The sequence below is a fragment of the Meriones unguiculatus genome, chromosome 2, assembly GCF_030254825.1.
Source record: "Meriones unguiculatus strain TT.TT164.6M chromosome 2, Bangor_MerUng_6.1, whole genome shotgun sequence".
Taxonomy (NCBI): Eukaryota; Metazoa; Chordata; class Mammalia; order Rodentia; family Muridae; genus Meriones; species Meriones unguiculatus.
This window is the reverse complement of record NC_083350.1, coordinates 187568690-187596323: the sequence shown is the minus strand read 5'-3', so window position 1 is coordinate 187596323 and position 27634 is coordinate 187568690. Positions and strand designations below refer to the sequence as shown.

General features: G+C 46.9%; 1 protein-coding gene across 6 annotated transcripts in view; it reads left to right on the top strand.

The window, feature by feature from the left end:
• The window catches only part of Tmem131l (transmembrane 131 like), a 130756-nt gene that overhangs the window by 47441 nt on the left and 55681 nt on the right, over positions 1-27634 (top strand). For 4 of the 6 annotated variants that reach the window (XR_009590134.1, XM_021649649.2, XM_060378496.1 and 1 more), the window contains exons 4-5: positions 18440-18508; positions 26719-26842. Coding sequence is in view for 5 of the 6 variants with exons in the window: in XM_021649649.2 (XP_021505324.1) it covers positions 18440-18508; positions 26719-26842 (193 nt within the window). In the remaining variant the exon portion in view is untranslated. Of the gene's footprint in view, positions 1-16513; positions 16561-18439; positions 18509-26718; positions 26843-27634 lie in introns of those variants that run through there. The other 2 variants (XM_021649650.2, XM_060378497.1) reach the window with 2 other exon arrangements.

Genomic DNA, 27634 nt, shown 5'->3' with positions numbered 1-27634 from the left:
AGGAATTCTTAAGTCAAACACAAATATAAAACCTGAGCGGTAGTTCCTTCCAGGAGAAAATAATCAAGGAATCAAAAGGCAGCCCCGTGCACGTCTGCGCTGCATTCGCTAGCTGAGTCCTCACCTTACTCACTTCAAAGGCCCCCCGCTTTTTTCCTGCCTTTCCACATAACGGGGGGAGGCTCCCGGTGACATGTGCCCAGGTTCTGAAATCAGTCTCGTGTGCTGTCCTAAGATCTGGTTGCAAGCGTAGACTCTGGGATGTTGCACAGGGGCTGCGAATGCTCCTCACAGGAGCCGCGCTCTGCAGCCTCGGCGCTCCGCAGCCTCGGCGCTCCAGGGCTGACTAGCCCACTTGCTGTTTGTGTCGGCTGTTTTGTTTGGTGAGCCTAAAATTCTTGCTGTCCCATTTATTTTCCTTAGCTCTCTGCTACCCCCTTGAGAAAACACACTCCTTGTGGCTTAGGAACTCTGGTTTAATCTATGCATCCATGCCAAGAAAGTGCTGGTTGGGTGTTGACAGATTGGAATAATGTGATTTTTAAAAAATGTCCAGTGTGGGGGGATATTAGTTCTATCAGTTCAACTGTTTTTAATGAAATGACAGGAACTGGAAAGAGACAATTTATTGGAAAAGTTTCCAAAGCCAGGATCAGCAGTGGCGGTAGCTGGTCTCTGAGTGAAAGTGGGGCACATCCACTTTTAAGTGTGGTTGAAGAGAAGATTTTTAGTGCAGATGTGAGGGGAGAGGAGAGCCAGAGGCATGTGGAAGGGCTGGACTGAACATGGCCAAAGAATAGACCAAGGCCGTAAGAGGAGGGAGAGAGGGGACCAGGAGAGGGAGAGAGGAGACCAGGAGAGGGAGAAGAAGCAAGAGGAGGAGGACTAAGAGAGAGTGGCCAAAATGGCCGGTTATACAGGAAATCAGAAGCTGGGGGAGAAAAGCAAGCTGGAGGAGGGGCAGCACTGGAGAGGTCTAGGGTAGGGGCAGGGGAGAAGAGTGCGGAGCGGAGCCAGGACTCGGGGTACTTGTTGTGCTGGGGGGCCTGGCAGCCACCATCCCCTTCCAATAGTAGGCACCACAGTTAGCCATTTGTCCTGGGTTTCTTTGGGATCCAACAGCTGTGGGATGAGAGTCCCGTCAGGACTGGGGTGTACCTTACCTTTCCTCTCCTGGGGCAGTTCCTTGTGATTCTGGAAGCCTGTCTTGAAGCTCAGCATACAGTCTGTTTTTGTGCACACTTCAGAGCCCGTGAGCACAGCTGAATTCTCTGGATTAAATCCCTTTCTGTCCCATAGAGCCAGCTTTGCAATCCCTTTGAGACTGAAGAGTAGAGTGAGAATGAGCAGTGAGTGGAGGGATGGTTGGCTGACCGGAAACGCTGGATGCTTTGAAAAATGGGCCCATCCGTAGCTCCCAGATGCACACACTTAGTCCAGCTTTCCTGATGGGCAGAGTGGAATTGCTTAGTGAGAAAGTGTTCCTCAGATACAGAAGAAAGACTTCATCCCTCGAGCTTCTGACTTGGGGGAACTGTGTTAGTAAAATTGGCTAAGGGAGGAAAGATTAATTTGGGCTCATGGCCTCTGCTTTCAGTATGTGGTCTGAGCTCCATAGTGTGCATCCTGTGGCAGAGAAGAACTTGGCGGGCCAAAGCTGCTCACTTCCCTGGCAGCCAGGAGGCAGAAAGAGGGAAGGTGTGGACATAAGCTGCCTTGAGCAGCACCTCCCAGGGGCCACTTTCTACAGTCCGCCAGTAAACTGGTCACGGGATTACTCCATGATGAATTTAGTGCCCTCGTGAAACGTTCGTCTTCCAAAGTCGGTTAGCCAGCATCAGGCTTTTAACATGATCCATTCACCGCCCCAAAGCCTGTGTCACGCTCTTAATACATGAGCCTGTAACAGGGTAGAATTCATAGATGCCACAGCTTTCTCTGGCTGCTCTGAGGGACAGCCAGAGCGGATACAGTGCACTAAGTTCTCTGATTCTGTAAGCGGGGGCTCATGGACGTTCTTTTTTAGAAGAGCACGGATATTTTAGAAGCTACATGTTTTTTTTTTTTTTTTCAATGCAGTTTATTCAGGAACCTTGAACAATCCTCGGACCCCGGGGAAAGCCAGCCCACAGCTTAAATAGCCTCTGGGTAGCCAACCCAGGCGTGCCATGGGGGCAGTGCAGATAGGTCCACATACATGGAAGCAAGCCAGATCCTCGGCCTTAGCCAAATGTGGAGTTGTTCGTGACAGAGAGCACTCACCATCGGGAAGGTGGAAGGCGGAAACCAGCTCCATCTTTAAGGCATAGCATTCCGCAGCTCTCTACAGTTCCCCCTTTTTGTTTTAGACGCATCAGGCAAGAGTAGAGGTCTGATCTCTGATATTAGAAATAAATTGGGACTTTGTACCGATGTTCATTTAGGTGTCATCCACCCAAAGAGCATCAGATACCTTTTTCTCAGAGGCGGGACCTGGGGCATCAACCCGCATGCAATCAGACATGCTCTTCTCTGGGTCCAAAGCGGCTGACCCTGAGTGCAGTGCTTAGCCTCGCATCCTGAGCGTATCATTTTAGCTTTTTATGGTATCCAACCATGCTTGGGGAGAATGTCCTGCTTCAATGGCTGTAAAGGCCTGAATGATCATGGCTGCATCACACTGTTGTGAGACTCTAATCTTGCATATATACCACAGGCAAACCAAGGAGACCAACACCAGAAGGCCTGCTAACACTCCCATGCCCGCCCATTCCTTCAGATGATTCATGGCTGCAGCAATCCATGTTGATAATCCTGTGGCTAGTCCTGCGTCCACTCCGGTAGAATTTACTGTGACAATGGCCACTCTCAGCTGCTCCATCGTAGTATCGAATTCTCCAGTCCAATTACCTAAAATATAGCTCGACAATTGTTTAGACAGATTTGCAGCACAGGAAAAATTGATACCCTATGGCAAATCGCTCAACCTGGCTGTCAATGAAAGTATGCTGGACTTTGTGTCACTAGCATACAACATGAGAAGCTACATGTTTTTAGAGATTCCACTACAGATAATTTACGTTCCTCGGGTGAAAGCAGTTAATTCTGTCACCACTGCCAACAGGTCACAGCGTTTCCAGTCTAGAGTGCACAGGGGTTACTCCTAGAGGCAGAACAGATCTTACTGAAAACGGAATGAAAGTGGAATTGTCTGTAGTGAGAATTAAAATTCTGACTGAAGGCTAGGGAGATGACTGGGTAAAAGCATTTGTCCTGTAAGCCTGGCTAACCCGAGTTCAGTCCCTGGAGGCCATGTAAATTGGAAGGAAAGAACCAACTCCACAAAGCCACCTTTGTCCTCCACACATACTTTGTGCCATATGTGTGCCACCCCGGTTACACAGAGTATTAAATAAGTAAACACTTTAAAATGCCAATGTTTGTTGTACATTTTATTATACATTTGATCGTACTACTTTCTTGTATAAGATAGCATTAGTGTATTATCTGTTTCTACCAAGGGAGAAATACAGTGGACATTCTTTTTAATAAAATTTATTTTTATTTTACATTCATAGGTGTTTTGCCTGTGTGTTTGTCTGTCTGTGTGAGAGTGTCAGAAGCCCTGGAACTGGAGTTAGAGACAGGTGTGAGCAGCCACGTGGGTGCTGAGAATTGAACCCAGGTCCATCATGGGAAAGCAGCCAGTGCTCTTAACCACTGAACCATCTCTGCAGCCCTACAGTGGGCATTCTTAAGACAGGAACTGCTTCCGGAGAGATTGAGGGGTTACTTGGAGAGTAGTGAAGCCGAGTAGCTGAGTAGTGGTGGGTTGGCTGAGCTGTGGAGGCTGGCTAGTTGTGGGACCTCAGGCCTCCGTGAGATCTTTGGTTCTGCCCTTTGCTTTCCCCTCCCTCCGCCTCTCAGACTCTCTCATGTTCTCTGCTGGCTTGTTAAAGGTACCCGCTAACAGACCACGACGGTATCACCTGCGGCCTGCTGGAGCCATGCCTACTTGATTGAAACCAATGAGCCCTTCATGATGGAGTCCTTGAAGCAGCAGGGGTCTGCTGCCAAATGGGTCTGTTCCCTGCAGCTGCCAGGCACTTGAGCTCAAGCAGGGTGGTTTTCCTCCGGGGTGATGGGCAGGAATTAACTGCAGCTCACAGTGCTGTGAAAGTGTTAATCAGATGCATCTGTGTTTTCCTGTGGACCGAGGAGGCGAGCGCGCTGTGCACACAGGTGCGAGGTCTGTGGGGCCAGGCTGGGTAGACATGTGGGCGCTGCAAGTGTGAAGGGCTGCTCTTTCCGCACCAGGGACAGAGTGACCGAGTCGCGAGGCTGGTGCATGTTGGCTCTCTCTGCTTTCATCTTATCGCTGGTTTGAGATAATTCGCACGTCATATACAACCCAGAGTTTTGCATTTGATTTGTAAGCATGTTTTTAGGGTTGTTTAGATTTTTACGGATTACAGTCTGTTTAGATTTTTGTCCCTCCTCAAAGAGGCTGCTGGGACATCATGTGTATGCTGGTTTCCCAGGGAGGCCAGAAGAGGGTATCGGAACTCCTGGAGCCAGAGCTTTTGACTGGTGAACTGCCGCATGTTGGGGCTGGGAACTAGGCTCTGGTCCCCTGGAAGAGCCAGCGCTCGTAACCACTGACCTACCTTCAGCCTGTGTCTATAGTTTTAAGTATTCTTTCTCTCCTTTTTTAGTGGAGACACAGATCATTGTGGATCTTTTGAAAAGTCAGATTTTTTTCTCAGGAAGCAATTGTTTCATGAAGTCACTGATGATTTTAATATTATAGAGTCCCTAGATTACTGACTTCTGGACCCAACCTCATGACTTTACTGTAGCTACTGGGTTTACATACCTAAGCCTAAGCTGGGACCTTCTCGGTTTTAGATGAGCTCACGCATGTGCGTGAAGCATGGGCGTTCAGCTGTCCTGGTCCCTGGAGGAGGGGCTCAGCTCTTTTGCCACCACACTGGCCACAGCCTGCCACTTCTGAGGGTCTAGATGTGGGAGCACAACAGCAGAGGAGCCTGAGAGCTGTGCACCGGGCTCCGCTTTTGTTGTTGTGTAACTGGCTTCCAAATGCTTTGGCTTTTCATCCTTCTGGGACTGTGAGTTATGGATGACTAATCCACACTGTTAGACCAGGAGAACTCATGGCCTTGTGCATGTTGCTGACATGGTGGGTTTAGTCCCCAAAGGATCTATTGATTGTGAATAGGGGTCACATTCATGTACCCCAAGAATAAAGGGGGAATGGCTCTTAACCTGCAGAACCCAATAGCTTACAAAACCTGTTGAAGGAGAGAGTGGACAGTGGTGGCCAGATGTGTGACCATTCCCCAGCTGGAAGCCATGCATGGTCTGCTCTCCATCTGGGCCGGGGAGGCTGGCGGAGGTGTGCAGGCAGTACATGTAATGAATGACCACCCTCGACAAAAGTGATCTCCGGCTCCATCTGGCTCCCGGACAGAAGTCTCTTAGAGGCTAGTGTGGTGTCCTGTTGTGGGACCGTCCTTTCCCCTCATGAGCATTTTACCTTTCTTTAATCTACATTGCTGTGCGTGCTCCTTCTCTGCTTTTCTTCTTTGCCGTGGACGTGAGACAAAGAAACCTGGAAGGCGCTGGATTAGGGGGGCTTTGTGATCAGTAGTTCCCAGCTTGAAGGGCCAAGAGAGGCTCTCTTTCACAATCAAAGAACCACCGTTCGTTGTCTTTGAGCCAGGACCGTACTTGGGTGCCACTTTCTGAAAGATTTCACAAACCAAGGATTAGCCACACTGTCCTCTTCCAGCCCAGATCTGCCTGTCACTCGGACTTCAGCTATACGTCTCAGTACATCTCAGAGTTGCATTTGTAATCATCTAATTCATTCCAATTTTATATATCCTTGTCATGATTAGAGCGCGCGTGTGCGTGTGTGTGTGTGTGTGTGTGTGTGTGTGTGTGTATACGCATACGTATACCTAGGCCTTGTACATACTAGGCTTTACCACAGGGCTACATCACAAACTCAGTCTTGACTTTTTTAAATAGCTGAATAAGAAATATCAGTTACCTGTCATTGGTTTATTTAAAAAAAATCTGTGTACATTTTTATCATATTTGTAAATTAGATTTACTAAAGGTAAGGTTGAAATTGGGGAACACTATTTGTGCTCTGTTGTTTTTGTTAGGATGAGACTGTTTCATACTAATGAAAAAGAAATATTTTGAGGCTTGAACTGTGATTTTAGAAGCCCATGACTCCAGTTGGAACAGTTTTCTTATATTCATCTAACGAGAGACTGTTCTGAATGCTGAGAACACACTAGCAGGCAAAATGGACCTGCAGCCCTGTCTGTGGGGATCTTTGCAACCTGACAGCAGGAGGCGGAGGAGCAGAGACCCTGAGCAGACTCAGGCATGGATGTGAGGACAGTGTGGACTGGGTAAGCAGAAGACAGAGAAAGACAAGGATGGATTGTGGGCCACACCTGTGGGTATAAGCAGGGAATCTTTTCAAAGATTTAAAGAAGGGAAGAAATTTGCTCAGAGATTATCTGAGTGATGGATGCCTAAAAGAGGGACTGCTGCAAGAAAAGCCTTATACTGGGCCTTCTATCTAACCATAGTGTCCTCAGGGCAACCTGGAAGACCACAGCTAGAGCAGACTGTGCAGCGAGATGAGGGGACTGAGCTAGGTGGGGATGCTGGGCCCTGTGGTATGGACTTCTGAAAGCAGGAGTAACCTTGGAGATGCAGAGGAGAGCCCTTCGAGCAGCTGTAACGTGGGTTTTAAAGGGCTGGACCTTCAGAGTCGAACATGGTCCGTAGGGAAAGCAGCAGCCAGTGCTGATGGGGTCTGCACTGAGTCGTGGCATGGGCCTGGTAAGGTTCTGCCTAGGGTTTAAAAACAGGTACAGGTTCTGCTGGGATGGATGTGGAGTTTGAGGCACAGAGGGTCGGCGTGGCTGCAGTGTAGGAGCATCTGTGAGGAGGTGATTGAAGCAGCCTGGTCTTAGTTGTCCGTCTGTGACGTGAATAGGCTGGAATGCTAACTTGGATGTTAGGAGTGATGAAAGCCTAAAGAGATCTGAGGTGATAGATGGAGAGGACTGGGTCCTGTGCACACACAGGGAAGGGACAGACAGGAGCCAGAGAAGACCACACTGCCCCGAGAGGGAGCTAGGTCCTGGGTAATGAAACTTCCGCACTGGGTGCTCTGGAAGGTTTGGAGGAGCCGAGAAGTGGGCATGTGCTACGTGAACCACACAAAGGAATGTGTCCAGGCTGTACTTAGGAGCTTGTGCTATTTTTTTTGTTGTCCTCGAAGTTTCCAAAAACATGCCACTCTGAATATTTCTGAAGTTCCCGACACAGAAGCACATCACGGCTTTTCGGAAATCTGAGGAAAGGGGAACGTCACCAGTGCCGCGCTTGGTCCAGCATTGCTGAGGGTGCTCTGCCAGCCTCCCTCCCATGTTTGCTTTTTAATTGTAATCAAGCTGTACAGTTCCTTGCTCCCCCAGGAACACTCCCCTCCCGTCCCCCATGGTTAGCTGCTGCTGTAATCGGCTGCCGTGAGAACTGAAGGCTGCTCGCTGGACGGATGGATCCCATCCCATCCCATCCCACTGGCTGCTGCTTTCCCCAGCTGCCTGTTGCCTTTGTGGTTCGGCACAGGGTGCTTGCTGCTCTTTGTCTAGGGCTAGAGAGTGCTGGGGGGGAGAGGAGTGCCAAGAGGAAGGGGTGGGCTGAAAAGGAGAGCTGGGGAAGGATGGGGGTGGCCTGCTGTGAGAGTGGAGCAGACCCCAAAGGGTACTGAGCAAATAGGCCCTGGCTCCCAGGCTAGGGCACTAGCAGGGACCATTCTTTATTTTACAGCCTCTTCTGCAATTACACTTCAGCCCTCAAGGGTTTGAAAGAAAAATTACAATTTAAAAGGCAAACTCTGGGTGCTCCATTTGCATATGAGTGCATCTGTATAATTAAGAACAATTAAGTTCCCTGGCTGAATTGAAAGGGAGGCCCCAGCCACTCTCACTGTGGAGTGCAGCCCGTGGCTGTCAGTTCCCTGGAATTCAGTTGGCAGAATATTGCCATCTTCCCTGCCACTGCTGATCAGTGGGATTCTGGAACAGAGCCTTGGTGGCTCTCCCTCTTCTGTCCATCTCCTCTTTTCTGCTTCCCCTTCCTTTCAGGTAAGGCCCGACAGGCCACCTGACAGAGCTCTTTACAGGCGGCTTTTATTCAGTCATCCTTCTTTGGCTTGATAGGTCTTACTTTGCTCACAGACAAAATGCTGAAGGTCTGCTCAGGAGTCTCGGCGCACATGTTTCTCATTAGCCTCGTGCTCCCTGCCTGAAATCAACTGATACTACTGGCCCTGCTGACCCTGAATTCAGTGCTGCCTTTTCTCACCGTGGTGTGTCCCATGGACACTTTCCTACCAGTACTGCCAAGGAAGCAAGGCACAGTTTTCCAGGCTCTTTCTCCTCTGGGTTTGTAAGACCGTGCAGAACAGGAATACAGCTGCTTCCTGTTTGCTGCCCAGGTGAAGGAGGTTCTGGCTGTGAGCATAGGTTGTGAGCAGTCTTTGAAAAGTAGACTCACCTGGGCTCTTACTGATGAGGCTGTCCCAGTTACTTTTCTGCTCTTGTGAAGAATCACCATGACCAAGGCAGCTTGTGGAAGAAAGCGTTTATGACTTACGGTTTTACAGGATGTGTGCATGGCCATCACACCAGGGATCTGACTGTAGGCAGACAGGCGCAGCACTGCTCAGCTGAGAGCTTACATGTAATCCACAAGCAGAAGGTGGAGAGTGGGAAAGGCAAGGATTGGGGGGGGCAAGAGCAAGAGAGAGAGAGAGATGGATGGATGGATGGATAGACAGACAGACAGACAGACAGACAGACACACACACACACACACCACGAACACGAGAAACTAACTGGGCCCACCTCAAAGCCCACCCCTAGTACACACTTCTCCGAGCAAGGCCACAATTCTTAATTGTTCCCAAACAGTTCCACTGTCTGAGAACCAAACATTGAGATATATGATTCTGTGGGGGCCACTCACATTCAAACCACCACAAGGCTCCCTCTTTAGACTTCATTTCTGTACCGCCTTTGCTGGCTCTTCTGTCCCTGACTGACAGGAGTAGCCTTTTACCTTTGGCTCACTAAAGTGTCTCACAGAGGCTCTTTAAGGCATTCTGACAGGATTATTGCATAGATGTGACCTTGGTGGTAAGTCATGTTCTGTGGCCAAGTGTGTGACAGGTGTTCAGTGGGCAGCTTAAAAGTGCTGTTGAGAAAGCTCCCGTTCCGTTCCCAGGTGTTCCTGTGTTAGTTGCTACTGAGGTTTTCTCGCAGCTGGAGAGCTTCTTGCAGAGCTGCAACCCTTCATTGCTGCTTAAAGCAAGCGGCACTTTCAGAGAGTATGTATGCATTTTTTTTTCCTGCAGAAAGGAGTTGTGCTTTTTGAGCAACATCATATTGTGCCAATATTCATAGAAAGAAGAATTCATAGAAAGAAGAATAGGCCCCGGCAGAGTAAGCCACTGAGCCACATTAGTATTGTGTGAGATTCTCGTAATTGCTGTAAAGCCTTGAGGCTGCTTCGGTCACCATGCCAAGTAGACCATGCGGTCTGCCCTTCAAGAAACGGTTAAAACGTTCACTGGATTTCTGGGGCAATGTCACTAACATTGGGTATGTTTGTCAACTTTCTCATGCTGGGTAAGATCCTAATGCAGGTGGGTAGAAGAAGTGAAAGTAGCAGTCAGCAGCCTGTATTATAAAGACAAGTCTATCAGATTGACCCGAGGGCTTTTAGATGATCTTTTAGGTAATAAAATGAGGCAGGCCCGCTTTTGTTTTTTCATCACTGGGATAAATTCCCATGATAATCACAGGGCACAAAGGGTTGGTTTTGGCTGACTGTTTTGGAGCTGTCATTCCCTGGTGGATTGGCCTTCCTGGTTGGGGTCTGTGGGACGTCAGCACAGGTGATGACCCAGTTTCCAAACCTTTCACCTCTGGCATTCTTCCTGTGGTGGGGCAGGGGGTGAGGGGAGGACGGCTCTAGAGAGAGGAGAAGGAGCTAGAGTCCTGGCATCTCAGGGCTAGGCCTCTGGCTTCCTAAATCCCACTACTTCCCCTCTGAGTTGTGCCCCATCCCAGAAGAGTCATAGGCTGCAGACTCTGCCCTTAATATATGGTTCTTCAGAGGACTTATCTAAACCATAGCACTCCCCGACAAGGAACGGTAACTATTAAAACCTGTGTGGATGCTTTGGGCTACTTATGGCTACTCTAGTTCATGGATGCACTGCTTGTCTGTACTCAAGGAGGAAAAACCCTATCCTTAGTCTCCTCCTTACTCTTGTTCTCTGTGGATTTCTGAGCTGCCTTCTTTGCAGCATGTGAGAATATGGCTGCAAGCATCTGATACTAAGTTATATTTTGTGCTACCTTGCTCTCCCAGAGCTGGAAGAAAAGACAAAATAGAGTTTGTACTTTGCACATTATGAAATCATACTCAGATTATTTCAACATGATAGTATGATTGACCTCTAGAGTCCAGGAAAGATGTCAGTCCTCAAACTGCAGAGGAGTTGTACCTAACTGGAAGAGAGGAGGAAGGTGCAGCGGGGACCAGGGGAAACTCTCAATTGCTGGACTGTCCTTTGCCAGGCTTTTACTGTCCATGTGGATGCTGGCGCTCCTCACACGTGCAGCATGTGCTGTGGCTGATGTGTGAATATAATGGCATATTTTGACGTTATTTTGAATTGCAAATGAGGGCTTTTTGAAAGTAAAGTCCTGATAGTGTGAATGGAGAGCAAGAGACTTACCTGGTGTGAAGTATGAAATCCCTGGAGACCCCTCAGAGTGGCTAGCTGAGTGGAACTAAGGAAGGCTACAGGAGTGGGGATGCCCAGATGGCCTCTCTGGGCGCATAGACAAGCCACGCAGCAAGTTGGCCATCTCATACACCAAGTTCACTGCCATCTTGGATTCTGCCTGGAGGTGCTGACAGCTGTCCCTCCAAGTGGTGGTTCTGGCACATTTGGAATGTCGAGCCAGGAACTTCACTGAAGAGCCTAGGCCACAGACACACACAGGCTTTGGAATGAATCGCCACAGAAACTAGCACTACTGGTTGATTTAAGCAAAAGGGAATTTACAGAAAAGGGGCTAGCAGCTGGCAGAATCTCTGGGAAGAATTTAGGCTAGGCCTGGGGAGCACAAATTAGACAGGGCTGGCTAGATTGACTGCCGGAAGATCCAGCTGGGGACGCTGTCGCCTTTGCCACTCACACAGCTGGACTACTACTGCTGCGGTTGCCTGAAAGGGACTCTGCCTTCCATCTTCCCTTCCTTCTTGTCGTTTCAGTGCCTGAGGCCCTGCCTCAGGGGAGTCGGTCTAGTCACAGGGTCATGTGACAGTATCCTTGTTGCACAGGGAGCTAGTAAAACTGGTGTGAGGGTAGTTCTGAGTTCCGAAGCTGTAGAGTGGGAAATCTACAAATGCTGTCTGGAAGGGAATGAACAGCCACCAAATAGGGACATTTGTTATCAATAAAGTCTTAGAGTGGATGGGCAGGGACTTTGGCCAGAATATGAGAGCTTAAAGGAAGAGCCTCATTCAGTCTTGGGCAAAGCTGCACAGAGGAAGAGGAGCCTGACAGGGGAGATGGCGGCACAGCTGTTACAGAAGGAGGGAACACAGGAACAGTGTCCTAGAAGCCCCGGAAATCTCTGGCTGCCAGAGATGGAAGCCAGCAGAGATGGAGGAAGCCCAGTCCTTGACTCCGCAGCCTGAGGATCCCGGGCACCCTTAGCAGGAGAGTGGAGGCTAAGAGATAGCAGGGGTGGGGCAGGCCTTGGAGCCAGGGCTTGTGTGCATTCATGTCCCATCTCTCTACCCCAGCCTACCCCAGCACAGAGGGTCACAGAGGGCTTTGGCAGGTTGTTGAAGCCTCCAGTCTTTCTTCACAGATGGAATGGGACTGCAAGCCGGTCAACTGTCTGTTACAGGTACCTGTTACCTAAGGTTGGTGCGTGGTTTTAGAGGGTCCTGCCAATGACCAGGTGGGATAAGCGCTTGTGTGTGTGGGCATGCTTGATCGGTGGTGGGGAACACACGTAGAAGGAAGTGTTCATCTCCTGGTCATGACCCACAGAAGAAGACTGCCTTCAGTGACATACTGTCATTAACAGGAGAAGCAGCGCTCTGTGGACAAAGACGCTAACGCATGGGCATTTGGGAGGCTGCTGACCCTAGCTGTAGCAGATGGCAAGGGCCCACACAGGCCATACAGTCACGTGGATAAAGTGCTGGGCTGGCATCTGGGGCCTCAGGAGGGCTCGGTGCTTAGCCGCTGTCGTTGTTCATCAGCACTTGGACTTGTGAGGGGGAGAGGGCACAAGTCTCCTCACAGGATGTGTAGGAGAGAAAAGAGAGAGGGCAGGAGCCCAGGACCCATCCAGAAAGAGTATCTGGGCAAGTGGGTTAGTCTTTGACAGAGGAATTCTCTCTGTGGGAGTTACAGATATGAGGACTTTCATCAGCAGTTTTGGGACACATTAGTGGAGGACATTTGTCCTGGCTTTAGGAAGGCCTGGCTGATAATGCATTGTGGGTGCCTTCAAACCCAAGCTCTTTGTTTAATCACTGAGTGCACCCAGGTTGCGTTCTCAGGGCTCTTTATTCTTTGATGTTCTCTGCGTGTATCAGTGCTTTGACCCTGAAACCTGAAGCCTTCCACAGTGAAGGAAATAGGAAACCATGTTCTGCCAAAAGACCTGTTTTTCTACTGTGAGTTCTATGTTTTTTTATAATTTAATTTGGTGCTCTCTAGGTGTTGGAAAAGTTTATTATAAGGTGACAGTTTGGTAGATGGTAAGGCTTGGAGAGCAACGATGGGAGCAGACCACTGAGGAATATGGAGAATAGTCAGGTGTTGTCCCCTAATCTCCTTCTGTGGGGTTTCAGTTATGTGGAAAGAGAAGGCTGTCTTCAAAAGCAATACCCTCCATCGCAGGGGCATAGCCACTCTTGGGAGGAAAACATGATGTCTTTATTTGCTGGAGCGTGGGTGCGCACCCATGGACTTGGCCAGCACTCCTGGTAGTCCAGCAGAGCTTAGCCACCAAGGGCTGCCTCTGCTCTGCCGTCACCCACTTTCCTCCCACCCTCGATTCCCGGCTTCTATCCTCTTCTCAATTTTTAGATCTCTGCTGACAGTCAGTGCTTCTGGGGTGGTCTCCATCCAGTGTCCAACTGTGGTAGCTGTTCATTGAGTCCATCATGCAGCCCCGTTCTTTGAGACCTTTGCTAGAGCTGGGACTGGAACTCAGTAACAGAGTACCAGTCTAGCACACGTGGGGGCAGGATTCCAGCATGATTAAAAAGAAAAAGAAACCTTTGCTGTTTTTTCACTTTTTTCCAGGAAGGTCCTCATTTTCAGTAGGTGAGCCTTGTAATCTGCCGCTTGGCATGCTCACACGCCCTGGGCTATGGCCTGGGGACAGCGTATTCCTTAGCACCTGTTTTAGTGCTGCCAGGGGTGGGGCCAGAGTCCCTGGCCCTACTGCTCCCTCTGGAAAGGTGGAGTATTGTATTTGGTCAGCTGATAAGCGACGCAAATGGCCAGAGTGGCTGGTTATAGTTGATTTGCTTCCATGTCTAAGCAGCAGGGCTGCTGTTTTTAAAAGGGCACCTGTGACATCAGCACCTAGGCCACCTTTTCTAGGAGTTAAGGAGTCTAGGTACCCACAGGGTTCTGAGAATGTCAGCTACATCCAGTACAACCGTCCATTCTGAGGAAGAGGAAACGGAGCCCTGCACCATGGGATCCTGTTATAGCTGCTTCTGACTCAGGCAATCTCGTTCCTGATCTTTTCTCTTAGACTAACCATCTTTTCAAGTTAATTTTAACTTCGGTTTATTTGACTTTATTTTATATGTAGAGAGAAAATGTGGCCAAAGTTTAGGAAAAAGAGAAATACTACGGATTGTTTAGACAGAGATGGACCTTTAAAAACAAGTATGGGTTTCCTGATTTGGGACATTCAGACAGTGATAGATCTTCAGAAAGTGTGGAATGTTTTGATTTGTATCATTTAGACTGAAATGGACCTTAAAAAGTGTAGGATAGCTTGATTTGGGTCATTTAGTCAGAGCTAGACCTTTACAAATATGGGATGACTTGTATTCAGCTGCTGAAAAGGTTCTGTGTTCTGCAGAAGCTGGGCAACTTTAAAACAAGGACTTCACGTAAACACAGGGCTGTGGGCCATAAAGAAAGCGTGCTTTTAGCCTGCGCACAGATGTGGGTTCATTCTTCGCCCCCATCATCCAGAAAGGACTGAGAGTGGGGGATGGGGTACACAGACAAGCACCCGTGTCCTTCTGGGCCTCACACCTGTGTTTTCTGTTCCTGTCCCAGAAGCGCTTCTGTGCTGTTCTCTTTGAATAGTGTGTCTTGTAGAACAGGGTGAGGGTTGAGACACACAGCCTGAACACACAGTCGACTTGGACAGTGCGTGTGCTCACTTTGTGCCATATGAGGCTCTAGGGCAGGGGCGGCCGGGTGAGGTTGGCCGTCCTGGGCCACTGGGTGGTGTTGTTAAGGGTGAGATGTGCAGACGTCATGCTGCCTGTGACAGAGTAGAGGTGAGATGCTGGCTCATTGTTTATTTACCACAGCCTCTCAGAAAGCCTTCTTTCTTGGAGAGTGTTGGTTTGGAAATGACTTTGGCATTTAACCACAGTGTAAAGTTCTTAGCGCTGATAATGGAGGATAAGTTTTGATGTCCATATGTGACTAAATTATGGCTGCTGGCTACTTACCCAGTGTTGGGAAGGCAGCCACCTTGTCTCCTTACCCCTTGCACCATGGTAATGAACACAGAGTGCGACTGTGCCCACCAGCTAGCCATGCTCAGTTGTGCAGGAGACACCAGCTGGAGTCCTGTAGCCTCATTCAGTCACCGTCTCTGTTGAGAAACTGCAGACCAAGACTACAGTCCCCAGGCCTCCTCCCTGTGTGAGGTGCCAAGCCACAAGCTGTAGGTGTTCTGCCCACACTTCCAACCCACAGGTTGGAGGCAAGGTTCCCACAACCCTGTAGGTTTTTGATAATTGGATAGAGCAGCTCACAGAGGCCAGGGAAACATTGACTCATTCTTCTATTATAAAGCACAACAGGGGCCCCACAGGAATCAAGGCATAAGAGGAGGCAGGAAGGAAGGTGTGTATCATGTGCTCCAGCCCCGAGGCGCCTCCATGTGTTCAGCTGTGGGGTCTCCATGGAGAGTGGTTGCATGGGTCTAGGTGCTGACGTGGGGTGGGGTAGGGGAGCCCAGAGAGGCCTACCTGTTTACTCACCTGGACCTGGAGTGCGGCACAGCTTTCTCCACGCTATTTGTAGGACCCCTCAAGATACGGAAGGTCTTCGGACCTGAAAAAGGACAGGTCCTAAAAGGACTGTCCTAAAACAGAGAGGTTGGGAAAGATGAATTTCTAAGGTTTTTTTGTGAAGAAGAGTGATTGTAGTTCGTGGGGCCTGCCTTGGGGAGGGATTTGGGTTATCAGCCCCAGCCCTTCTGTGCGATAGCATGTGTATGAAGACTCCACATCCATACCATCTCTGATGGGCTGTTGCCTCAAGATGCCATCATATAAACGTACTTAACGGTAAGCTTCCCTACGCTTTGATATGTTTTCTGAATTTTTAAGGCAGCTAACATAAAACCTACTAATGAGGAAAAGAATCTTTTCTGTGACTTTTGGGGGGAAAATCACTGATGGGATTTTGTTTTGTTTTTTTTTTTTTTTACTTAAAAGTTAGAGGAATTTGGGGGCATTTCTGCTGTAGTACTTCACATTGATCCCCAGGTGCCTGATTTTTAGTTGAGCACTTGAAGTTTCTGATTGTGGAATTTGAAAATCTGTTAATTGTGGTATAGCCTAGGTCTGTGTTTCATTTGTTCTATTCATAGACCGTTCCCATCACTCCATTGGGATCTCTCAGTCCAGAGGCCAGTGGACACTGAGTGCCAGGGGCCTCTGCATTTGTCTCTTTTTTATTATTAGATGAATGTCATCCTCCTTGTAACATGATCTGTGGTCATTGCATACACCGTGTTCAGGGCATGAAGCAAAGGTCTTGTCCTCTCATTTACCTTCACAACAACTGTATGCTAAGTTCTGCTGCCCCTTGAACTTTTTTAGATAACGTGACAGGCACTAACAAGTGAAGCTACTGACCCGCTCAGGCCCCACTCATGGAAGCAACGGCTGTGGGCATGGAGCCAGTCTTCTCATACTGCCATGGTCTAGGCTATGACTTGGCAGGCTAGGCCTAGTTGGTTCCCTGGGGAGGTCATTTGGTGTCTAGACAGAAGAGTGTTTTCCCTTCCAGCTACCACAGGTCTGAGTGAGAATTTGGCTCTCTCTCCTGTGCTTTGTGACCTTGGTGAGCTGATGAACTCCTCCACGCTTCATCTGGGCGCTTGGAAACCATGTGTGAAACCTGATGATCAGCTCAGTTCTCCGTGCTGGGTGAGAAGGAACTCCTGCTCATGGCTGTTGCCCCTTGTTTGTGCCGCACATTTCTGTAGCCTCGCGAAGGCTGTCTGTGGTCTCCTGGGAGGCTGACCTTGACCAGCGTGGTGTAAAACCTCTGAGGCGTTCGCTTCTGCTGTGGAGGCAGCTGGTGGTCTCACAGGCAGCTCAGAGTGCCAGTGCTGGGCCTCGGGTCTGAAGCAGTGTGGTGAGCAGCACACCGTTGGGCGTCCACTCTGTTGGGTGGACAGGTTGTCAGGAGTTAGGTGTGTGAGACAAGAGTGTCGCTTTGATTATTAGCACAGCTGGTGTTGGAGATAGGGTAGAGACTCAGTAGCTGTAACCAAGAAACAACACTTTCAGGGGAAGGACTGGAGGAAGGGCCTCTGATGGACGCTGAGAGGAGGAGGAAGGAAAGACTGCAGCTGGACCTGTGAGGGAGGACTGTGGGGTTGGTTCTCCGTCCCCCCTGTAGATTTTGCTTTCAGGAAAAATCACACCTTGCTGAAAGATCTTCTAGAAGGTCACAAAACTTAGTAGCTGGCAGACTCACAGTCCAGATGACCAAGGCGGGCCCAGCTACCTGGAGGCTTTTAGGGGAAGGAAAAATGGCAAGATTCTGTTATCAGAAGCTGTTCAGTCTCTACATAAAGCATCTCCATTCACTTAAAGCGTTTCTTCCATCAAGCATCTCTGCATCACGTAACTTTGAAAATGTCATATGTCTGTCTAATTTATCTATCTAAATGTTTATGTAATGTGTTATATTGTTATTATATTTTTCATTTACATGTGTTTAGTTTCTTTTTCTACTGACTTGACTTATAGAAATAATCTTTTAAAAAGTTTATTTTATTTTATATGTATAAGTGATTTGCTTGTATAAGCAGCATGCACATATGTGTAGCATATGTGTGCCTGGTGCTCAGAGAATTCAGAAGGGCAGTCAGATCCACCAGAACTGGAGTTAAATATGGCTGTGAGTCACTATGTAGGTGCTGGGAACTGAGCCGGGATCCTCTGCAAGAGCAGCAAGTATCCTTAACTTCTGAGCCATCTTTCCAGCCCTGTGACTTTTAAAGGAAAATGAGCTCAACAGTAATAAGCAGCAAGCCCTGAAAATGTGACTTGCTGTGTAAGAGTCAGTGTGATTCTAATTCTTAGAAGTATATACCAAGAATGATGGTTCACGTCTATAATCCCAGCACCCAGGAGCTGAGACAAGATCTTTCCATGAATTTGAGACCAGCCTGAGCTACATAGTGAGTTCACAGCCTAGTCTGGCCTACATAGTGAGCCTTCATCTCAGAAACAAACAAAACTAAATGGAGAAAGTTCCAGACATGGCTGGAGATTATGCCTACCTTTAGGAGTCAGCCTGGCCTTTCTCTCTTAACCATTGGCCCAGCAGATTCAGGAGCCAAAGTTTCCTCAAACATACCAGATATTTATACACATACACACACATACACACACACACACACACACACACATACATATATGTATACATATTTATACATATATATGTACACACTATACACACACACACACACACACACATATATATATATGTGTATATATATTTATGCTTTTATTTATTCGGGGTGTATAAAGATGCCCGGTACCTGCAGAACTAAACCAACTAATCATTTATTGGGGCTCCATTTATGTCATCACACAAACAGGATCTGTACATTTGATAAACATTATACTAACTGTAAACTAAGAATGTAAAATTTTGGAATTCTAGTTCAAATTTATAAGGGAGTATACTTGTATCTCATGAATTTAGAGCCATTGACATCAGTATGTGATTGCAGCATCCAAACTTTAAAACTGCAGCAATTAATTTCTCTCCTTTTTCCTTGTCTTTTAGCTTCTCAGAGAAACTGTTTGTTGGGAAAGGCTTACATTTTCAGCCATCAGTTCTAGATTTTGGAATACAGTAAGTATTTTTTTTTTTTTATATATTGTAACTAAATCCATCTTATTTGCATTCAGGAGTGGCTGCATTGTCATCTTCTGTGGCCTGGTAAGGCTGCTCCCCCCTCAGGGGGAGGTGATCAAAGAGCAGGCCAATCAGATTGTGTCGGAGACTGTCCCTCTTCCCATTACTATGTAACCCACTTAGACACTAAACTGCCATGGATTACATCTGCGCAGGGGTTCTAGGCTATCTCCATGCCTGGTACTTGGTTGGAATATGGGTCTCTGGGAAGACCCCTGTGTTCAAACTTTCTGGTTCTGTTGCTCTCCTTGTGGGGTTCCTGTCCTCTCCATAACCTACTATTTCCCACTTCTTACATAAGATTCCATGCACTCTGCCCAACAGTTGGCCTTAAAGTCTCAGCATCTGCTTTGATAGTCTGCAGGGCAGAGCCTTTCAGAGGCCCTCTGTGGCAGGTTCCTAAGTTGTTTCCTCCTTTCTCCTCCTTCTGATGTCCATCCTCTTTGCCTTTTGGGATGGGGATTGAGCGTTTTAGTCAGGGTCCTCTCTCTTGATTAGTTTCTTTAGATGTACAGATTTTAGTAGGTTTATCCTATAAGTCTATATGAGTGAATATATACCGTGTGTGTCTTTCTGCTTCTGGCTTAGCTCACTCAGGATGATCCTTTCCAGGTCCCACCATTTACCTGCAAATTTCATGATTTCTTTATTTTTCATTGCTGAGTAATACTCCATTGTGTAGATATACCTCAATTTCTGCATCCATTCTTCAGTTGAGGGGCATCTGGGCTGTTTCCAGCTTCTGGCTATTACAAATAAGGCTGCTACAAACATGGTTGAGCCATTGTCCTTATTGTATACTTGAGCCTCTTTTGGATATATGCCTAGGAGTGGTATGGCTGGGTCTTGAGGAAGCGCTATTCCTATTTGTCTGAGAAAGCGCCAAATTGATTTCCAGAGTGGTTGTACAAGTTTACATTCCCACCAGTAGTGGAGGAGGGTTCCCCTTTCTCCACAACATCTCCAACATGTATTGTTACTTGAGTTTTTCATCTTGGCCATTCTGATGGGTGTAAGGTGAAATCTCAGGGTTGTTTTGATTTGCATTTCTCTGATGGCTAATGAGGTTGAGCATTTCTTTAAGTGTTTCTCTGCCATTCGATATTCCTCTACAGAGAATTTGCTGTTTAGCTCTGTTCCCCATTTTTTAATTGGATTACTTGGTTTGCTGCTTTTCAGCTTCTTTAGTTCTTTATATATGCTGGATATCAGCCCTCTGTCAGATAAAGGGTTAGTGAAGATTCTTTCCCAATCTGTAGGGAGTTGTTTTGTTTTGATGATGGTGTCCTTTGATTTACAGAAGCTTTTCAGTTTCGTGAGGTCCCATTTATTGATTGTTGATCTTAGAGCCTGTGCTGTTGGTGTTCTGTTCAGGAAGTTGTCCCCTGTGCCAATGAGTTCTGGGGTATTCCCCACTCTTTTTCCTAGCCAATTTAATGTGTCTGGTTTTATGTTGAGGTCTTTGACTTCAGTTTTGTGCAGGGTGATAAGTATGGATCTATTTTCATTTTTCTACATGTAGATATCCAGTTAGACCAGCACCATATGCTGAAGATGCTATCTTTCTTCCATTGTATGGTTTTGGCATCTTTGTCAAAAATCAGGTGTTCATAAGTGTGTGGGTTTATTTCTGGGTCTTCTGTTCGGTTCCATTGATCCACCATTCTGTTTCTATGCCCGTACCATGCAGTTTTTATAACTGTTGCTCTGTAGTACAGCTTATGATCAGGGATGGAGATACCTCGAGAAGATCTTTTATTGTAGAGGATTGTTTTAGCAATTCTGGGTTTCTTGTTATTCCATACGAAGTTGAGAATTTTTCTTTCCAGGTCTGTAAAGAATTGTGTTGGCAATTTGATTGGGATTGCATTAAATCTGTAGATTGCTTTTGGTAAGATGGCCATTTTTACTATGTTAATCCTGCCAAGCCATGAGCATGGGAGATCTTTCCATCTTCTGATAACTTCTTCTAATTCTTTCTTCAGAGACTGGAAATTTTTTTCATACAAAGCAAGTCTTTGACTTGCTTGGTTAGGGTTACACCAAGGTACTTTATGTCATTTGTGGCTATTGTGAAGGGTGTTGTTTCCCTAATTTCTTTCTCAGCCCTTTTGTCTTTTGTATACAGGAGGGCTACTGACTTTTTTGAGTTAATTTTGTATCCGGCCTCTTTGCTGAAGGTGTTTCTCCGCTGTAGGAGTTCCCTGGGAGAGTTTTTGGGGTCACTCACGTATACTATCATATCATCTGCAAATAGTGATAATTTGACTTCTTCCTTTCCAATCTGTATCCCCTTGATCTCCTTCAACTGTCTTATTGCTTTAGCAAGGACTTCCAGCCCTATGTTGAAGAGACATGGAGAGAGTTTTTTAAATAATATTTTAATATTTATGTGTGTGTTGGGAGGTGTGGTTATGTGCATATGAGTGCGGATACCCACTGGATGTCCTGGAGCTGGAGTTACAGGCAGTTGTGAGCTGCCCCATATGGGCGCTGGGAGCTGAGTTGCTCACAGTCTTCTGTGAGAGCAACTTGAGCTGATAGCCATGGAGCGTCCCTTTAGCTCCTGTCCTCACAGTGTTATAGATATGTACACAGTGTCATATATTAAGCCTATTTTGTAATGTGAAAGGGTGCTGATCCTGAGACTTGTAAAAGGAATATTTTCATAAAAGAGAGAATGTGAAAGTTGTTTAAGCCCTATCCTGATTTTTTGTTGCTCGTTTTGCAGAGCTAAGGATTGAAGGTAGGCACTTGCTTTACTACTGAGATGCCCATCAGCCCTGCTTTAATTGTTTAATGATATGCTTTATTCCATTTGATAGCGGCGAGACTTTAGTAGGAAGGCAGTGTCAAGCCGCTGTTTCTGCAACACGATGGCTTATTTTGTAATGGAAAAGTTGAACACTGAATTCAGATTCAGCTTCTGAATTCTTAGACCAGATGCAATTGTTTCTCTTTTCCGGGGGCTTCAGGCTGGAAGTTGTGCTCTGTTGGCAGTTGCTGAGGTTAACCGTGGACATTAGGAAGAGAAGCTGAGCTAAGCTACAAGAAGTCTCACAGTGCTAACCATGAAGTGAAGACGCTCAGCTTTGAGGAGTGACTTGAGGTGACTTGAGGAGGAGGAGGCAGCTCACCACTCTTGTTTGGGGTGCACTTCAAAACATGAAAACTGGAATTAAGTTCCTTGTGTATGGAGGATGGGGTCATTGGAGAGATACATCTTCACATCAGCCTTCTCAAAGCCCTGCCTGGCTCACGGGGCCTGCTCCTTACATTTTAGGACGAGCTCGTGTGAGTTCAAGTAAAGCCAGGTGAAGCTACATAGAGGCGAATGAACACGGCCAGTGGGGTCCGGATGCCTTTGTGCATTTATTTTGCAGTCTTGTCATTTCCTTCTATGCTTTTGAAGGTTAGAATGGCAAGGAAGGGCTGACTTAGAAATGAAAGGTCTTGCTGAGCTTTTTAAAGAGATTTTTCTAAAGGAGAAAGAGGTAAATCTGTTATGATAGTTTGCTGACTGCACAAGATTCTAAGTGAGTGAATTACTTAGCTATTTAATTAATAACAAGGTCTTGCACTGTAGCCCTGGCTACCCTGAAAGTCACAGAGCTTTCTGTCTCTGCCTCCTGAGTGCTGGCTTGCACTGCAATGCCCAGACTACTTTGTATCAATTTTTTTATTTTTATTTTTAGATTAAAAAAAAAATTGTTGAAGGCTGAGTTTATAATCATTTTAACTGATAATATAAGATGATTTATAATCTCACAGACTTCAAATCTGAGAGAATAGCTTGTAGGTTTTTTTCCTTAAGGAAATTGTGTGTGCGCGTGCTTGCGTGTGTAGGACTGTTTTAGAGACTATCTTTTAGATTGGAGGGTATAATGAAATGGATCATGGCAAATGTAACCGGAGTAGAAACCAACACTGTGTACAGGATCCTGACTGTCATTTACTCCTCCAGAATGTAAAATTCTGCACCTTGGAAGCTGGAGAGATGGCTCAGTCAAGGACACTTGCTCCTTTTTCAGCAGACGTGGGTTCAGTTCCCAGCACTCAAATGACAATTCACAACTGTCTGTAATGCCAGCTCCAGGGGGTCAGACACTCTTCTGGCAAAGCACCAGCCAGGCACGTGATGCACACACATGCAGGCAAGCACTCATACACACAATCAGTGAGTGTGTGTGTGTATATGTGTTACATCTGTTCTGATTGGCCACATGCGTTAACTGCTGGGTGCGTTATCTAAAATCCGTGTTGACTGGATCTACAAGGGGTTTGGTGTGAAATGGTTGCTGATCTTTACACTTGAAATCCTTTCAGAAGATTCACGTAAGCCGTGTCATTCTTTATAGTTTTCAGTGTGTAATTGTGTTTTATGTCATTTGAGTTGTGTTGCTTTGTCATTTTGTTTTGCTTGACACAGGGTCTCACTGAGTAGCCCTAGCTAGCCTGGACCTCAAGTAGACTAGGCTAGCCTCAGGCTTGTGGCAGACCCCTTGGCTCTGCCTCTGTAATGCTGGTATTGAGGCATGCAGCACCTGAGCCTTCACTGGCTCAGTGTTGTCCTGCAGTGGTGACCTAGGCAGGCGTTACCTGCCTGTGCTCATTGCGGGACTCTGAACTCTACACAGTTGTGCTAAGAAGTAGTGCAGTTTGCTGAGGGTCCCGTCACTGCAAGCAGGGACCAGCTGTTAGTCACCATGCTAGTTCTCATGGCAGCAAAAAGCAGCCTGTCGTTCTCCTAAGTTAAAAAAAAACCTGAGACGTTAGTTTCCGTTGTAACATATTAAGGAAAACACAAGTGTTTGTTTGTTTGTTTCCACCCAGCTGTCTGATCCCCTCCCCCCTTCCCTGGTCCATCTTTTCCCTTATTATTTTGGTGTCAACTTCAGGAAGACAACATGCTTTCTCCGAGCTTCCATTTCAACTTCAGATGCAGAGTCAGGATCTTGTCACTGCTTCATCTTCCTTCTCCCTGAGAGCTCGTCCTGAGGGTTAAAACCCTGCTAGTTCTGCGACTTGAAGTGCTAATCGTTCATAAATTTTCATCATTCTTTTGCCGTATTGAATTAATAGATTATCTTCCAGTTGTCACTACCGAAGGAAATTCATACCCTTTTAACACGTGTAAAAATAGAACATTGGAAAGTAGAATAAAAATAGCCGGTGGCGAGGAGGCTCCCCTAGCTAATGGAGCGCAGCGGCTGCAGCTGCCGGCCGTGGAAGGCGCTACCATCTTCTTACGCATTTCCTCATGCTCTTGGAGACCAGAACACTCATGTTCAGTTCTGTGGAGGGTGTGTCAAGCACTGGGGGACAAGCTGGCAGAGCTCTTGATTGTTTGGTACCTTTGGCGTAAGGCCACTGAATCTGCAGCCACTTCCAGCAAGGAAGGTAAATCTGAGCCCACTTCTCTGACTGGGTTATTAGGTGACCCTTATGTTTAGTAGGGTTTTTGCTGTTGTTCGTTTGTTTGTTTTGATTTTTGTTTTTTGAGACAGGGTTTCTCTGTGTAGCCCTGGCTGTTCTGGAACTCACTCTGTAGACCAGGCTGGCCTCAAACTCAAGATCTGCCTGCCTCTGCTTCTCGATACTGGGATTAAAGGCGTGCACCACCATGCCTGGCAGTGAAATATTTATTTTAATTGAATTATTTTGGGGGTTAGAGTGGTAGCTTAGCAGTTTTCAGCACCCGTATTGGGTCTCTCACAACTCCCTGAAACTCCAGCCCCAGGAGCTCTGGCACCCTTGTCTGAACTCTGTGGGTGTCAGCCTTCAGCACATATACACTTGTGGCACACCTTCACTCAGATGCACATACATACACATAATTGAAAAAAGTGAATAAAACTTAAACACCAAAAGAACCAAAGTTTGAGTTACACTGATGTGTGTTTTATTTATAAGTGGAGGTTCTAAAATGTGTATGATTTAAAATACACATCAGATACATTAAAATCTTTAATTAAGATAAATGCTTAGAAAAGTCACCTTGAGGAGCTGGAGAGATGGCGCAGTGGTTAAGAGCACTGACTGCTCTTCTAGAGGACCCAGGTTTGATTCCCTGCTCCCACATGGCAGCTCACAACTGTTGGTAACTCCAAGATCTGATACCCTCACACAGATACAAATGCAGGCAAATCACCAATGCATATAAAATAATTAATTACTTTTTAAAAAGTTACCATGAAAGCTGGGACAAAATGTCCAAACATTGATGGGTAGTCGCTGGTCTCACAAATGTTGCTAGAATAAGTAGCACATCTTTATTATTAGAAAAGATGGAACAAAACATGACCTACAAGTATAACACATGAGGATTTTGCTTAGCTTGGAATGTAGGTTTATGGGGGGCGGGGTCATGCTAATAACTGTAGAGATGGGGAACTGGAAGAATGACTGCAGCTCAGTCCTTGCAGGCTCTGCTGCAGCCTAACCAGCTGGTGAGGTCAGTGCTGGACCCATTGCAGATGTGTGGGCTGGAGGCCCTCCTGTGTGCCACAGTTCTCGCTAGACTGCCAGCCGCAGCCTAAGTGTGACAGCCTCTCCATTCGCTCATCAGCGCGAGGTTTTCAAGCTCTTTGAAAAGCCTTTTGCTTGCTCAGGTTTTTGTTTTGCTTTTAAGACAGGATTTCCCCCTGTATCTCAGACCTAAAACTGTGATTCCCCAGTGTCAGCCTCCCGAATGCTGTCCACAATATTGAGGTCCATGAAAACTCCCTTTCCTTCCCTCTCTTCCCTCTTGAACTATCACAAAAAATTATTACCCAAAACTTCAGTATGAAAATGTACTTGCCTTGATTTTTGAGAGTAAATTAAAATAGGTCATTTCCACAAAATTAAAATCTGCATTTCTGCAGTGCAGATTTCTGTGCTGAGCAGTGGCAAGCTTGTTCCAAGGCTCCAGACACCATGGTTTCTGTGTATTGCTCTTTTGCACATAATTGCTGTCTCCATGGGTTTATATTAGTCCTGTGATAAAGGGAAAAATTTCCCCTAATACTTCTTGGATACGTCTGCCATCATTTAGTTTCGGTAGTGACCTTTTGTGCACACATTTCTTCAGCTTAGAAGGGTGGACCTTGTTTGTGGTGTTTCCTGGGTGAGCTCAGAGCAGCTCTAACGGTGAATACAATTTCTCATCTAAATATATCTTGATTTGAATGAGAAACCCTCGGTATGTTAGTACATGCCAGAGTATGTTTGTTTTAGTGAGCAAACAAACATGAAAGTACTTATAACCCAGTATGCTGAATTCTTACAAGCAGAAACAAATGGGGCACTAGTATAGATTGTCATTAGTCTTATAAAAATAAAGGTTTTTTTGCTGGAGAGATTGCTTACTGGTTAAGAGCACCGGCAGCTCTTCCAAAGGACCTGGGTTCAATTCCCAGCACCCATGTGCCAGTTACAGACTATCTGTAACTCCAGTTCCAGGGGTTCTCACACATACATACAGGGTGACAGGAGACCAACACACAAAAATAATAAACAAACAAATAAATAAATATTTTTTGGTTGTTTTTTAAAATTGTTATGTAGTAAATGTTTTATTTCAAATGAGATTTGCTGTTTGTTCTGCCGTGAGAACTGTCTTCCCTGCAGAAGGGAGCTGTGCAGTGCTTTTTCTCATCACGCTGAGGTCCCAATGAGAAAGCAAAGTATGGCCTCACCGAAGGGTGAGCAGTGAGCTCACTGGACGTACTTACCGATCGTGGGTGACCCCGGAGCAGCTACGCCGAGAAGCCTTTACCCACCATGCACGAGGGAGCCCCTCCTTCCTTCAGGTCTCCACAGCCTGGAGATCCAGCCCCTGTCCGAGGTCACGTGCACTTATGAAGAATTATCTCCCCAGGCCTCCTCCTGTGAGGGACAGTCACGTGTGACACACCCAGCTAGACTCGTGCTGATGGAGGCCTTGGCCCTGAGGAGAGCCCTGTCCACCTTGTTCTTTTTTCACTTTATGAGGAGCATTGCTACCTCTCTGGGTTAAAATATGTACAGGCTAGAATTGTAGCTTAGCGGGCACACGGCACCCTAGGTTCAGTCCTCAGCTTAACAACTAGTGTGTACGTATGTGCATGTGGCTATGCATGATTCTGCTAATCACAAGTACCTGGCTTTTCCTCTTCCTCCACCAGGTTCCTGGGGCATCCTGCGGCGAAGCTTCTGTATGCCCACAACCCCAGCAGGGACAGCGAGGTTGTGGTGAACTCCGTGTTTACAGCTGCTAGACATTTTCACGTGCCGCCTGTGCACTGCAGGGTGAGTGTTGCTGAGCACGTGTCTCTGTGTGCACACCCCTTTTCCGGCCAACCTTTCCGTTTGCTTTACTGGACTTTTTCATTCATTTTTTTCATGATTTTGGTGGCTCTAGGTACTTACTGGGTAAACATGTTTAAAGGAACTAGTAATTTCCATATGTTTATCCTGGCTTTGTCAGGATAGAAAGCTCCCATAATCACTCTTAGGGTTGCCATGGATCCTGGCTCCCGAGGCTTCAGACCTAGCACTGGCTCTGGAGTTGTGGCCTCTCATACCCAGGAAATCAGAGCTCCTTGTGGTGTTGCCGTGCACAGCGCCATAGCTGCAGACCTCAGCCTTCTGCAGTCTGGTCACCTTCAGCATCTTTCAGCTTCTACTTATTTTGATTTCCACATCTGCTTGGTGTTAGAGCTTTCCCCAGCTGCTGAGACCAGGGAGACTTTGACGCTCTTGTAGATTTGGTTTACGACTGGTGTGGTTTAAACACTGTCCCCAGTGTGTCTCAGCATGTTTAATAATAAGTCTGTGCACATCACCCTCTGCACTGCTAATGGCAGGTGAACACGTGAGTGGGAAGAGGAGACTGTGAGAAGGAGAGGCCAGTGACTCGGGGCTGGAGGGAAAGTTCTGGGCAGTTATTTGCTGTGAGTTGGCAGCTGCCCTTGGAGTGATGGAGATGATCAGTTTGGAGAGGCTCGGGGCTTTGTGATGTTGGTAAAGAGTACAGGATATGCAAGGAACTGTTTCCAGAAGCCGTCCATCAAAAGGGAGGTCTGTGAGCACTCTTCCAGA